The sequence below is a fragment of the Vulpes vulpes genome, chromosome 1 (genome assembly GCF_048418805.1).
Source record: "Vulpes vulpes isolate BD-2025 chromosome 1, VulVul3, whole genome shotgun sequence".
Classification (NCBI taxonomy): Eukaryota; Metazoa; Chordata; class Mammalia; order Carnivora; family Canidae; genus Vulpes; species Vulpes vulpes.
The window spans coordinates 57,691,816-57,707,388 of NC_132780.1; the positions used below are offsets into that span (position 1 = coordinate 57,691,816).

The following is a 15,573-nucleotide window of genomic DNA, read 5'->3' on the forward strand; positions in this document are numbered from 1 at the left end:
GTGTGTGCAATAGGATGAACTGATCTCGCAGGGCTCATGCACCACCTGATTCTCAATTTGTAACACTGTCAACTTAAAGTGATGGTGAGGGGGCGGGGAGGGGATGAGAGTGAAGTAGCATGCTAGCCACACTGTCACAGGGAAACTTCAAATATTTTTATACATGGGAAACAATTCTCAAATTATCTTTACCAAAGGAAACCTTAAATTTTATTTATTTATTTATTTATTTATTTATTTATTTATTTATTTATTTATATAAATGACAATTGTTTATTGGAGGCACAACTGAAGATGTGGAGCTGGGATCTGAACAAAGGATTGGCAAGGCCCCAGAAGCCTAAATAGTGGGAAGCCACTGTGACTCTTAGGGCCATAGACACAAAGGAGGAAAGAGGTTTCTGCAGCCCAGTGAGAATTAGCAATATGGGGGAGGGACCATCTAGGGGGGGAGGTACAGTCCTAGAGGGGCACAGCTACTGCCAGACCTTCGTACTGAATCAGGAAGGGGGTGAGGAAGTAATGCATCTACTGTTCTCCTTCCACCCTCTTGTCTCCTGCCAATGCCAACACTTGGCTGAATCCAAATAGGAATTGAGATGTAAGGGAGTCTGGAAAAGCAGTTCAAAAAGGCAGTTTTCTGGAGTACAGGACAGGTCAGAGAGGGCTGAGTAATAGACACAGGAAGAGGGTAAATGGAGTATTACCAGAATTCCAGCCTTCCACGTAAGCACATTTTAAAGTACATTAATTAGGAACAATAAACCCATTGACTTGATTATAAAGACCTTAGAAAGGTTCTTTTACTACACAAGGAAATAATGTATTTGCACAGTTTTAGAAAATGCAATTTCTACCCAGAGGGTTTAATAATTACAAGAGAGGGGGAAAAGACTGTTAACTATATAAGGTAAGAACACAGAGGGAGTTTCCCCCATGACATTTTACTGGCTTTTTCTTCCACCTTACAATGAATCAAAGTACCATTCTGTGAATTTTCAAGGTTCTGTTTATTATTTGTGGGAAAAAGAGTGGAGTTATTGCCTCAAGGAAACCATAAAGAAAATGACCTTTCACACATTCCCTGCATTGATTTATGCATGCCCTTCAACTTAGTCCAAATCAGTATGAAAAGAGGGACCATTTCTTGGTCTACACTTGGAAATGGGAGAGAAACTTAGAACTACCCCTACCTCAGTAAAACTCCCAGGCATAAAATGACTACATTTAATCATTTGTAATTTTCTCCTCTTCTTCATGAAAAAATGATAACTTTCTTTACCTCTGAACATGTTTTATCCATTTCTGTGAATGTAGTCACCTGCCCCTGCTTCAACCTCATCAAATATTAATGCTTGCCAATCAGATCCCTCCTCAGAAGATCCATGTTTCTTGGATATCTCCCTGAAGCCCCAAAGGATCTTCAAACTTAACATCATCAAGTACATTTCAAACCGAATTTGCTTTTTACTCCCCAAACCTGTTCTTTTTCAAGATATGGTCAATATCAACCCTTCTTTATATATATATATATATATATATATATATATATATATAAAGTATATATATAGTATATATATATATATACTCCTTTACTACCACCATCCATCAGGCATCCAATCTTTCATTCCACCTATCTTATTCTTGAATCTTCTATCTCCTTCCTAGCAGCCCACGGTTGCTCATTCTGTGGCCCCTGCCTAATAATGATAGCAAACATTAGAATTTCCAGCAAGTGTTAAGCACTCAGGATATATCAAACATGGTGCTAAGCACTTTACATGTGTGACCCAGTTTAATTCTTACTCTGCCCTCCTGACAGGTACTGTTACTAACCCCAATAAGAGATGTGAAAACTGTACTCATGGGTGCAGACCTCATATGGGGCAGACTGAGTTTAAATACAGTTGGAAGCCAGTGCTCTGACCCACCTTTTCCAGCTTGGCAAATTCAACATTTCAAAGCTCAGTTTACTCTTACTGAACCCTTTACAATCCCTCCTGTCCTTTCTTCTCCAAGTGTTCTCAGCATTTTCTACCCATGTTTACTACAGTACACATTATTATGTATGCATTGGCCCATTTCTTAGTTCCTCCAACAAATCTATTTTGAGAGCACAGTTTTTCAGATGCAGGGCTTGACACAACTTATCAGCAGTCAGCAAGCCTGGTCCTGGCCTCTTAGAGACCAGTGGGAGAAACTCTAAGCAAATAATCACACACATAACACTATAAAAGCCCAGATGATAGTTGCTATGGATAAAAACTTCTGGTGCTGGGGATATATCTGTCACCAGGCATCACATGAGCACCATTAAAGCCATGACTTCAGCATTTTTATTTTCCCCTCGCTAATGTGTTCACTGTATTGATAATGCAGTTGCATTAATAAATTCTAAGAATGGCTTAGCTTAGAAATTAGATATTTTTATTGGATTTGAAATTAACTTTGAAGAAATGGAATGGTAAAATATTTTGGACTCATGACAAGAGTTGCAGGAACAAGAAGACAAATGTTATGAAGGAGAAGGACTAGATTTGCACAAAGGCAAGGTCGTCTCAATGTAAATCTCTCCATTCAGGAACATACTTCTTCTCTTTGATACAACAGTAGTTTAATGGAGTTCAGAACATAATGCAAAGCTCCACGTACTCAAACTTCGGTCAGAGGGGATATGCTGAGAGAGGGCTTGGAAGGATGTACTGGCCCCTAAGAGCTCTTCTTACTGCTTGGTGATATATTCTGCTTACCCCTTTCTCATTTGCAAAATACAAAGAAATTTAACAAGTAGTATTTATAAGTCTATTCAAATGAAATCCCCACATGTGACATTTTAGATTTCAAATATCACATGAGATGTACCCAAAGGTATTTACTGCTATAAAATAGCCATGATATTTCCAAGCAATTTTAACCTTTTTATTTAATCGCTTCTAAATTGACAGAAATCATAATAAATATTCAAGGTGTGACATCCTGGATCACAGTATTATAATTCAATGACACAAAAAGAATAATATTGAAATATATATTACAAAGAGTTTCATCAAAAGATACAAAACCCACTTTAGGGGGCATCTGGGTGGCTTAGTGGTTGAGTGTCTGCCTTTGGCTCAGGTTGTGGACCGGGGTCCTGGGATCAAGTCCTGCTCCAGGCTCCCTGCTTCTCCCTCTGCCTATGTCTCTGCCTCTCTTTCTGTGTCTCTCATAAATAAATAAATAAATAAGTAAGTAAATAAATAAATAAATAAATAATCTTTAAAAACACTTTAGGCTTTACATATTTAAAATATAATATGTCTATTATATATAATATTTTTATAATATATATTATAAAAAGAGATTTTCAATTGCTCAGACATGTTAGACATTAGTAATAATCTTTTTGTTTGTTTCCGTTGTGTTATGATCCAATTCATTACATTCAAGCACTTGAATTCAATACTCTGAAAGTTATAATGAACTACATGGATTTGGAAGTGGGTTCTGTTATTGGGGAAACAGAATTTTTAAAAATAGACAAACCTAAAAACATAGTCACTGATTTGCCACAAAGAACAAAGATCGTAGTCTCAGCATAGGGTGCTATACTATAATCATGAATGTCATAGCTGGTTTGTTGAAGAAGCATCCATGTCTGACCTCTCCTTACTCATAATATCCAGACAGGCATGGGCACATAAGCCAAGAATTTATGTTAACATACAGAGTTTAATGATGAAAAATGCTATGTAAATGTTAGATTAAATAGTAAAAATCATTGCTTCAGGAACTATGTGAATTATCCCTAGAATGAGGGGATTATTTTTCTTTTCTGTTAGGGATCTTCTCTCCAACCAGAGTAAAGTGAGTAATAACAGTAATCATCCCCAAATTCTGCGGTAGCTTTATTTTTCTTGAAAGTTGTTTAATAGTTTTACTTTATATTGGGATTTTCATCTCTCACAGAAGCAAATTTCCTCTCTCCTTTGCTCATCAGAAGTAAAAAACTGAGCTTACTAGGTCTGAGGTCTTGATCCATTGGCCCCCTACAGCTCTTCTTACCTACAACCCAACTGGACAGCCTGTTATTGGAAATATTATCAGTGTGCCCTCAGTTCACTCAAAATTATACAAATATAGGATCTTATATTTTTCAATTTTTACATATTTTCCTCTCTATACAAGTGAATTCTGATAAATAATGCTCACCACCAAATGATTTGGTGACTTGGGATAAAATGAGATCTATAAAATTTTACCATAGCTATACTTGCAACTTAAGCCTTTCATCCATTTCATAAGAACAATATATTTTTAAATGATTTCCATTTTGACTCAATTATGCATACATGTTTTTAATTATTCTAAATTCCAAAATACTGCAGTCTGAGTGTATATATACATATATATATATATATATGTATATATACTTAAATATTTTATTTATCTATTCTTGACAGAGAGAGAGACACAGAGAGAGGCAGAGACACAGGCAGAGGGAGAAGCAGGCTCCATGCAGGGAGCCCAACATGGGACTCGATCCCGGGACTCCAGGATCACACCCTGGGCCAAAGGCAGGTGCTAAACTGCTGAGCCACCCAGGCTGCCCCTATATATATATATATTTATAAATATGTATTAATTGTATCAATATATGTACTTTATAAACAAATAAATTATATAAAAATGTATATTACATATATGATTCCAAATATAAGTAAGAAAAAATATGCTAAGTTATGGCATAAGAAGTCCTCCTAAAACTGGTAATTTCTGATCACATCAGCAACATAAAATTGAAATAAAAATAACTACCTAAGAATATACAGAGTCAAATAAAAGTATATTATTGCTATTAAGTCAGTATTCAAAATCACTGTATTTTTTAGTTATACAGTTTTGCAACCTCAAACATGTACTTTTTAGGGGCACCTGGGAGGCTCAGTGGTTGAGTGTCTGCCTTTGGCTCGGGTTGTGATCCCCGGATCCTGGGATCGAGTCCCGCATCAGGCTCCCCACAGGAAGCCTGCTTCTCCCTCTGCCTCTGTCTGTGTGTCTCTCATGAATAAATAAAATCTTTTTAAAAATGTACTTTTTAGGCAAGAAAACAAAAGGTTTCCTGCTAGCTATAAGTCTAGTCTGCACAAAGATAGTAAATAAAAGAACTAACTATTAGAGCTAAGCAGTTTCAAAGCCCAGTTACTCTTGAAGAGGCTAGACTAGCCCACTGTAGCTCATCATCGTGACCAGCGGGGGAAGGACTTGCTAAACCACACTCCCTCAAAGTTACAGAATGAATACCATAGCGACCACTGCTTCCAAGGCCGGAACATGGGCAAAGACTTACCTCAAATGGAGAGGACATCAAACAGCCCTTGAAACACTTCATCCTGCCATTCTGCTGTAATGACAAGGATGGAAAAACTACTGCCATGGGCCTCATCATCTTCCCGTTTCATTTACTGCAAGGGTTCCCAGTTGTGCTGCACACTAGCATCACTCGGTGAGCTCAAAAATGTGCCAGGCAGTCATTGAGGGGTGGGCCCGGGGCCCTGGTTGTCTAAGAGACCCCCCAGGGGGTGGTAATGGACAGTCGGCGCTGTGAACCAGGGATTAGCTCCCACACTTTCTGCTCTCAATGCCCGGCCTCCATTCTTGCCCTCTTGTGACATGCCCTACTAATGCAAGAATGATCTTTCTGTAATGCCTACAGAATTAAACTCCAACTTCTGAGCACAGTGTGAGACTCAACACCATCTGCTTTTAAATACCTGGCCAGCTGCTCTCCCTCGCTCTCTCCCCACTCACCCTACCGAGCATTGGTTTCCAGGGTGCCTGCTTCAGCCTCGGGGCCAGACTTACTCATTCCTTGCTCCGACATGTTCTCCAATGTTTGTCTGTTTACCTGCCTGGAGAGCTGCATCTTCTCCAAGAACTTTTTCCTCATATCCTAGCCTCCACTCCATCAGTGTTCTCAAACTATGAGTGTATTGGGGTTCTTGTTTTTGTTTGTTTTGTTCCCTTGGCTAGTCATATTGAACATTTAGAACACAGGTCTCTCTTACCTTCATGAGACAATTTTGGAGCAAGGACTATGCCACGTTTGCCTCTGCAGCCCCTAAACTTAGCATACTGTCTAGCCTATACTGGCAGTCTGTACCTGCTGAATGCATGAATGCATTTTATACCATTCTCACTTATTACAGACAGAGCCAGAGGAGATCCACCTTGGGTTCACCAAAAAAGTTAAACTCACACACACAAAAAAGGTTAGTATTTACTTAATATTTAGTGACAATTATTTTAAAAGATTAGTCATTTAATTAGGCTACTAAGTGAATTTTAAGCATGGTCAAAGTCAAAGAAAAACTTTAATTAAATCCTCAAGAGTGCACGTTTATCATCAGCCTCCCCCAAACTACATATTTTCAGAATCACAGCCAATAAATACTCACCTTAGACTTCGGTAAGGGAAGGAAGCCCACTTAATGCCCACCACAAGTTGGCCTAATTTGGCATCATGTGACATCTAACCCACAACTCTGGTGAACATGCTTACTTTGTATTTGCTTTCTGATCTGGAAGGGGTGGGGATATGTCCTTTTTTCTTGAAGGTTGTAAAGTGCTTGCACTGAGGACATGGCTTGGTGCTGGAATCGATACGGCCAAGTTCCAAGAAGTACTTATATTTGATGGAATCTTCATGTGTTAAGTTAAAGACAATTGTTCTTTCTTCCAGGAATTCAAAACATTCTGTGATAGGGCATTTGATTTCTACTTGGCCAAGTTGTACCTGCGTAAAAGAGCACAAGGGAGACAAAAAAAAAAAAAAAAAAAAAAAAAAAGCACGGTTAACTTTCTCTTCTCTTTTTTCCCAAATATTATTGCTTATTTCATGATTACAGTAAAGGATTGTCCATCACTTTTCATGATTTCTACCATAATAAATGGTAATCACATTGGTACCTACATTAGGCAGTACCAAAAGAATCATCATATAAGGTTTCCAAAATGATTTACAGCATATTTAAGCATTCTCTATCATATTTGTAACCTTGCATGGATCTAAGCCACCGGCTCACCAAAAAAGCAAATTATCATCTCATCCTTCGGAAAATCTCAGGGTAAAACAGCATTCAGATAACGTGCCAGCTAAAGGAACAGCTAGGATGAAAAGGTGATTCAGATTTTTCAACCTTACGACAGAGTACCTCAGCACTAAATTTAGGGAAGCTGAAACCACTTTAAAGAAAAAAAAGGATTTGAAAGTATACAGATACACATCACCTAGTAGTTTAAAAATATTGCAATAATAACTTCATTTTCCCCAACTCTTCCATGTAACGAACATATAATAGTTTCTATGTCATCAGAATCACAGGAACAAGTAAGAAAATGACATCAATCACATTTTTTTTTAATTTGTATGAGATTTGGCAACAACTGAGGTCGTTTATAAAATGAATTTCTTCCCAGGAGCACAGCATTAGTTTAGGGGAGGGGAGGAGGATGTACTAGTATATGCTAGCTACACTTAGCATTTGGTATGGGATTCTAAGTAAGGTTAGCATTAAGGATGATAGCATAAGATTAAAGCGTGGTTAAAGTAAAGAAAAACTTTAATTAAATCCTCAAAAGGTCCACAAAAGCATGGACACAACTAAATTTTGGAAGATGAAGAAAATAAACCACTTTGAACCAACAAATTCCACAAATGTTTTCTGTAAGTAGTGAACCAGAGGTGTTTATTGTATTTTATATATTATGGCATCGTGAGCTCCTTTTGCATGGCCTACATGGCAAAGGGAGGCAGTGAACATTCCCAGTGGCAAAGCATCTCGGTCTTTTTCACCGAGGTGAACCTGACGTTCCGAGAAGGCAAAATACATTGACTGTAATGAGAAAAAGCCCTCTTTGAAAACTGAGGGAGGAACGGGGGAAAGAAACATCCCCACAAGGAGCAATTTGAAAAAAACACAACTAACATCATAGTAACTTTTCTTTTAACTTTGCTGTTTATCTGGCACAGACTTGAAGATGGGTAGTTGAGAAGCCACAGGCTGAAGGATACATGGGATGACACATTTAATACAAGTAAAGGACATGAACCAGACTGAAATGAAATTCAGGACATGAAATCTGACTTTAGATCAACCTCCTTAGGATCCACCTGCTGAAAGTGTCCATTGCTACATAATTTTATACTACTCTTACACAAAACACAGTCTAGAGAAGTTTTTCAAACATCAGCCCAAAACAATTTTTCTACTTATGATGTCTGCTTATAACTCCAATCGGATTTTATTATTACACTTGTTACAGTTACGAAATGTCATTATAAACCCAATTAAGTCTTATAATACATTGTTCTCAGATATAGCTCAAGACATAAATCCTCCAAAGATTTTAAACAGATAAAAAAAAACCATGCATGACATTATTAGAAGCTGAATTAAAGAACTGTATAGAACTTTTTAAAAAATTAATAAAAGTTTCCTCTTTTAACAGTCTATCAACATTCATGAAGCCTGCTTCCGAGCCAGTACTGGGCAAGGCACTGAAGCTTTTTGCAGGTGCCCATCAGTAGAGGAGTCATGACACAGAGCCGGGAGGCGCAGTAACCTCACCCTCGGGAGGTTCAGGGGAGGCTTTTTGGGAGAAGTGAGGGTTTCAAGTGAGATCTTACGATGAGTAGGACTGAGCCAAACAGGGTGAAGGTGTTTCAAGCAGATAGAAGATAAGGACATGGCCAAAGGCCTGGAAGTCAGAGGACATGGCACGCTACAGCAGGGGTACTCTGTATTTTCCCCACATTGACTGGATCAAGTGGATATTGCCCTAAGGGGCCTATATCCTAACTTAAAGAGGACACCCTTAGAGGGACTGAATGATGACCAGTAAGACTGGACCACAAAGTGAGAGCGTAGAAAGAGAAGGGCGTACAGATGAACTGGGATCAGAGCACGAGGGCAGAGCATGAAACCATCCTAAAAGTCTGCATGTTTTCAAATGAAAATTAAAGAACTCCACAGTTTTCAGTAAGTGAAAAACAATTTCTTTTCAATCCACATTGAAAGAGCTCCCTTGGGCCATTTCAAGTGACTCTTCCTTATTGGGGAGCAGGGTAGGAGCCAGTTATTTTGCTCCCAGGTCAATGTTTTAGCCTGGCCTCCCTCCCTTACCGATTTATTTTAACTACGCAAATGATAATAACGGAAGTAGTACGTTCAGAGCCACCCAGGAAGAGTCAGGTCTTGAACAAATGGGATGTAGTTTGGGGAACAAAACAAGGTAGCTCAAGGGAGCTGGTTATCTTGTTACCCCTACAGCTACCCCTGCAGGAGTGAGTGTTCATTACCACACCACACTGGGCATTACCCTCCCATCCAACATCCAACCAGAGGACCTTATCTTCACTTTTTCAAATCTGCCTGCATATCAATCCCTTTCCATAGAACACACAGTTTCTTCATGCTCTCAAGCTCTCTGCATTTTGCCTTTTCCATGACTCTCTTCTTTCTGGAAGCTCCCAAATCCCTACCCCACTGCGCTGAACCAAATGCTCCCTATTTTATTAAGCAGATACAAGCAATATGATATTTCCTCGTCTTCCCACTACCAACTCTCTCAGAATCTATGTCTGCTCCCCATCTTTTCTGTCCTCCTTCCTTTTAAAGTATAGGGCCTGACTCTACTTCTAGGACAGCTGCCTGAGTCTCTTAAAGTGTTTGCTGAGAATTCAAGTTTTATGGCCCACCCAGGACCTATAAAATTTGAATCATCGCTGGTAATCAAGCTAGTAATGGGCAGTTTGGAAAAATTACTCATGCAGTTCTTTGAATTACTCATAGTTCTTCATGCTAACAATATCTCCCTTTTCATAATAAAATGCTATTCATGACCAATGCAATCTCTTGGCCTCTACAGCATTGTCCCATAGTTTAATTTGCGGTTTTTATTTTCTTGGTGGCACATAACATAATATTGCATCCTACAATTTGATCATGTCTTAGATTTCAGTGAAATGTGGTTTTTACAGGTTGGGCATCATGGTGGACTCTGGAGAAATGAGAAGAGACACACACAGAGCTTCTTTGCAGGAAATCTGTGATAATTAAATAAGCCAGGCAGATTATGGTCAGTGCTAGAGGGAACTGACTGACCACGAGGGAAGGGATCTCTGAGGAGGTGAGAACCTGAATGGGGAACTAAAGTGCCCATAATGCAGAAAAACTGGGGAAGAGACTACGGCAGGCAATAGAAGCAAGGACATGGACCCAGGGCACAAGGTGCCTGATGAGCCTGTGTTCAGAGAACATTAATGAGTGACCGAGACACATACCAAATGAGCCAGAACACACAGGCCTTGTTGGCTGTGATAGGAAATCATGGATTGTATTCTAAATTTAACAAGAATTATCGACTAGCTTTATGAGGAGGGGTGATACACCTTGATTTACATTAAAAACATCACCCAGGCTCTTCCTGGAGAATGCGCTGGGGAAAGATGAAAGTGAAGAATGGGAGAATAATAAGTCTCAGGATTGTAGCTTTCTTCTTATCAGTGGCCTCTGTTTCAGCCCCCTAGCCAGTCGATGATGGATGACTGAACTAGGTTGACAGGAGCAGCGAGGTATGGGGCACATTTTGGAAGTGGAATCAATGGGGTTTGGTGATGGATATTGAAAATGGAGTAAAGATACTGAAAATGGAGTAAAGGAAGGAAGCAAAGACAACTCTAGGATTTTGGCTTGAATAATCTGATAATGGGCGATGATACTCACTAAGGAGTTTCTAGTAAAATATGGTCTACATGGATATGTGATATTTGCTGGAAAGGAGTCACTGCAAATTTATTGTGGTAACAAGAATAAAGATCATTAATTCAGGGCAGCCCGGGTGGCTCAGCGGTTTAGCGCCTCCTTCAGCCCAAGGCCTGATCCTGGAGACCCGGTATCAAGTCCCATGTTGGGCTCCCCACATGGAGCCTGCTTCTTCCTCTGCCTGTGTCTCTGCCTCTTTCTCTGTGTGTGTCTCTCATGAATAAATAAATAAATAAAATTTTTTTAAAAAACCATTAATTCATCAAAAAAAAAACCTATCTTTAGCTTCTATGATATTACAAATAAAAGATATAGGCCCAAGATATAAAGTAGCTTAAGCTGTGAATCTTGCCCCTGTGGAACCCGAGAATACAGCAATCAAATTTGTGTTGATACTGATGATTTGATGATGCTGATTCACTTAATATTTTACCCTCTGTTTAAAACATTTTTTATTAGGGTAATCATAAACATATGCAAAAGTAAACAGATTGAGATTATGAAACCTTAAGTACCCATTCTCCAGCATCAACAGTTATCAACTCTTGGCCAATCTTGTTTCTTTTGTTCACTGACCCATATGGTCCTCCCATATTATTTTGAAGCAAACAGCAAACATCATGTCATTTCATTCATGAAAATTTCAGTATGGAGCTAAAGAAAATTAGTCCTTTAAAATGCATAACCACAGGGTGCCTGGGTGGCTCAGTCGGTTAAGCATCTGCCTTTGGCTCAGGTCATGATCTTGGGGTCCTGGGATCAAGCCCGGCAGCAGGCTCCCTGCTGAGCTGGAGGTCTGCCTCTCCCTCTCCATCTGCCTCTCCTCCAGCTCATGCTCTCTCTCTAATAATTAAAATCTTTAAATAAATAAATAAAATATATAACCATAATAGTAAATATCTCCTCAAATGATAATAATTATTTAATATCAATTTAACAGTCAAATAACATGTCATCTAACTTCTGTTTCAAGGATTCAATGTATTTGATATATTTAAAACAAAGATATTTTACTTTTTAAAGACTGTATTTATTTGAGAGAGAGAAAGAGAAAGTAGGGGAGGACAAGAGGGGGAGGGCAAGAAAGCAGAAAGAATCTCAAGCAGATCTTCACTGAGCTTGAAGCCCAACTTGAGGCTCAATCTCATGACCCTGTGTTCATGACCTGAGCTGAAATCAAGAGTCAAATTCTTCACTGACTGTGCCATCCAGGTGCCCCCAAACAAAGATATTTTAAATTTACGTTGTGAAAAAATAAATAAATAAATTTACGTTGTGTTCAATCTAATTCCAGTATTCATATCACTGAAAAATATACTCCCCAATTCTTCTGGACAAAAACATGTCTGTTCTTGTGAGACAAACTTACTTAACATTAAAACAATCTCCAAGTGTATACAAGAGATACTATTATCCACTTGACATTCAAGCTGAAAGGCTAATTTGCCACTTGGGACAACTCAGAAGTTTTTTAATGGCGCAGGTGAGGGGGAGCCTCTGGAAAAGTGTCAGATTAAATCATCCAAAGAAAAGGACAGAGAAAGTTTAAAACTTGGACTTCAAAGCTCGATTTATCAAAGGTATGGTTGATGATTTTGGGTTTTTTTTTTTTTTTTGGTTGATGATTTTGATCTTGGTTTTAAGTGTTGGTCATAATAGTTTGCAGGGTGCCTAGGACTTTTGTTCACTTTACATCAAATTCCTCTTTCCTTAAAGATGGAATGCGTTAATATGACAGAGGAAAAGAGACTACCACAACCAAAGCAACAATAATGATGAAATGTACACAGCTCCTCCTACATGCCAAACACTGTTCTTTTTTCTTTCTCTATTTCTTTTTTAAGATTTTACTTTCTTAATTAATCTCTACATCCAGCATGAAACTCGAACTTACAACCCTGAGATCAAGAGTCACATGCTCTATACTGAGCCAGCCAGGCACCCCTGCCAAGCACTGTTCTAAACTTTTTCTGTGTATTAATTACTTTGGGGAGCATCATAGGAGCAGATTCATTTTCAGATTAATGGATGACTTTTAGATTCCCCATGACTTTATCATCAGTGGTTATAGGAAAGTGGTTGCTTTACTGATAAATATGCTTTTCTGTTTACTTAATAGCTATATCAGAGCATTGTGGCTATTGAGTTTAAAAAAAAAAAAAAAAACTAATGAAAAACATCAAGCCAAATATCTCAGAAGTTCTCTCAACCCCAAGCAAGATAAATACAAAGAAAATCACATTTAAACCCACCAAGTAAAAGTACAGGTACCAAACACAAAAAAGTATCTTAAAAGCAAGAGGAGAGGGGCGCCCAGGTGGCTCACTATGTTAATGTCTGCCTTCGGCTCAGGTTATGATCCCAGGGTCCTGGGATGGAGCCCACATCAGGCTCCCTCCTCAGTGGGGAGTCTGCTTCTCTCTATCCTTCTTCCCTTCTCCTTCTGTCCCTCTCCCTGCTCATACTTGCTCTCACTCTCTCATAAATAAATAAAATCTTTTAAAAAAGAAAGTAACAGAGGAGAAAGATACTCCCACATAGAAAACTTCAGCCCCCAAGTGCCTTGCTGGTAAATTCTGCTGAGAATTTAAGGATGAAATAATACCAATATTACACAACTACTCTTAGACAATAGGGAAATGGGTGTGTGTGGGGGGAAGGGTTACTGCTCAAGTTGTTTTATTAAGTCAGCATGATCCTGATACCAAAATCTGATAAAGACATTGCAAGAAAGGAAAATTACTGACCAACCTCTTCATAAACATAGACACAAAAATCCTAAAACAAAATATGAGTAAGCCAAACTGAACAATACAAGAAAAAGGTAATATATCCTGATCAGCCATCTGAGTGGCTCATTGGTTGAGCTTCTACCTTTGGCTCAGGTTGTGATCCTGGGGTCCTGGGATCGAGTCCCACATCAGGCTTCCTGCAGGGAGCCTGCTTCTCCCTCTACCTATGTCTCTGACCCTCTCTGTGTCTCTCATGAATAAATAAATAAAATCGTTAAAAAAATATCCTGGTCAAAGAAGGCTTATTGTAAGAATACAAGTTTGGTTTAACATTCAAAGATCAAATTAGTGTAACTCACATTAGTAAGGGAGAAAATAATATGATTATCTCCATAGAAAGAGGAAAAGTATTTGACAAATTCAGCATTCATTCATGTTAAAATCTTAGCAAACTAAAAAGAGATGAAAACTCTTCATTAATCTGATAAAGAGTATTTATTTAAAAACCTGTAATAAACATCACACTCAGTGAAATACTGAAAGCTTTCTTCTTGAGATTCGAAATGGATCAAGTATGCACTGCCACCATTATTCAGCATTGACTAGCGCTCATAGCCAATGTGAGAAGAGAAATGATAATAAAACAATCAGAAATGAAGATAAAAAAGAAATGAAGATATAAAATCCTCCATTTCTTACAGATTGCATAATTACATATGCAGAAAACTCAAAACAATCTACAGACAAACTATTAGGATTTATAATAGTTTGTGAATTTAGTAAGTTTACTGAATAGGTCAACTACACAAAAAACAAATGTTCTTTTATAACTGGTAACCAGTGATGTGAAAATAGTATTTAAGAAATCTCATTTATAGCAATATAAAAAACATGAAGTAATAATAAATCCAACAAAAGATGAATAATACTACCCCACAGAAATATGTGAACTAGTTTTGAGAAAATAAAAAGAAGCAAATGAATGGAGGGATATATCAGGTTCTTGAATTGAAAATTTCAACATGATAGAAATGTAAATGCAGTCATGTTTATCGATAAAATTTCCTGCAGTTTTCTATCTCCTTTTGTTGAGGAGAAAGTGAGTTCAGAATGACAAACTGAACATAAAATACTTATGGATGGTCAGGATACTCCTTTTTTTGCTTAAGATTTTATTTATCTATTTAAGAGAGAAAAAGACAAAGAGAATGCGAGCAGGGGGAGGGACAGAGGGAGAAGCAGACTCCCCCCTGAGCAGGGAGTCCAACTTGGGGCTTGATCCCAGAGTCTTGGGATCATGACCTGAGCCAAAGGCAGGCGTTTAACCGACTGAGCCACCTAGGCGCCAGGTCATGATACTCCTAATCAAGAAAAACAAAGTAGTAGAAACTTGTTTTACCAGCTATACGATGAATCATAAAGCTACAGTAATTGCATCAGTATGACACTAACACAAGAGACAGAGAAGATGGACAATGACAGCTGATAGAACAGAAAAGAGTACTGAACAGAACCACTTGCATATGGACACTAGAGACACTGACACTACAGAGCAGCATGGAGGATAATTATTTTCAATAAATTGTTCTGGGTCACTTAAATATCCTTTAAAAAATATGTCTTGACTTCTACCTCAAACTAAGTGGACTGCAGCTATAATTATAAAGGAGTAAACAATAAAACTTTTAAAGATGATCTAGGAAAATATCTTCATGATCTCAGGGAAGGGAGATATTTCTTACATGACACTAAACATACTCCCTACAAAAAAATGGATAAATTGGATGAAGTAAACTGTAAACCTCTGTTCACCAACAGGATACTGTGGAGAGAGTGAGACTGTAAATTAGAATGGGAGAAGATACTTGCAATGTGCAAAGACAAAGTTCTGTTCATCCAGAATATATAAAGAACCTCTCCAAATCAATAAGAAAAAGGAAGACAACCAACTGAACAGAAAAATAGTCAAGGCACTTCACAAAAGAGAATATTCAATCACCAACAAACATGAAAGTGTGTTCAACTTTATGAGTTAT

At 38.2% G+C, this 15,573-nt stretch overlaps 1 protein-coding gene across 1 annotated transcript in view; it reads right to left on the reverse strand.

Annotated features, from left to right (window-relative positions):
* The window catches only part of RNF217 (ring finger protein 217), a 130,975-nt gene that overhangs the window by 43,198 nt on the left and 72,204 nt on the right, over nt 1–15,573 (reverse strand). Inside the window, exon 2 of the mRNA XM_072765060.1 lies at nt 6,542–6,775. Within this exon, the coding sequence (XP_072621161.1) occupies nt 6,542–6,775 (234 nt within the window). The remainder of the gene's footprint in view (nt 1–6,541; nt 6,776–15,573) is intronic.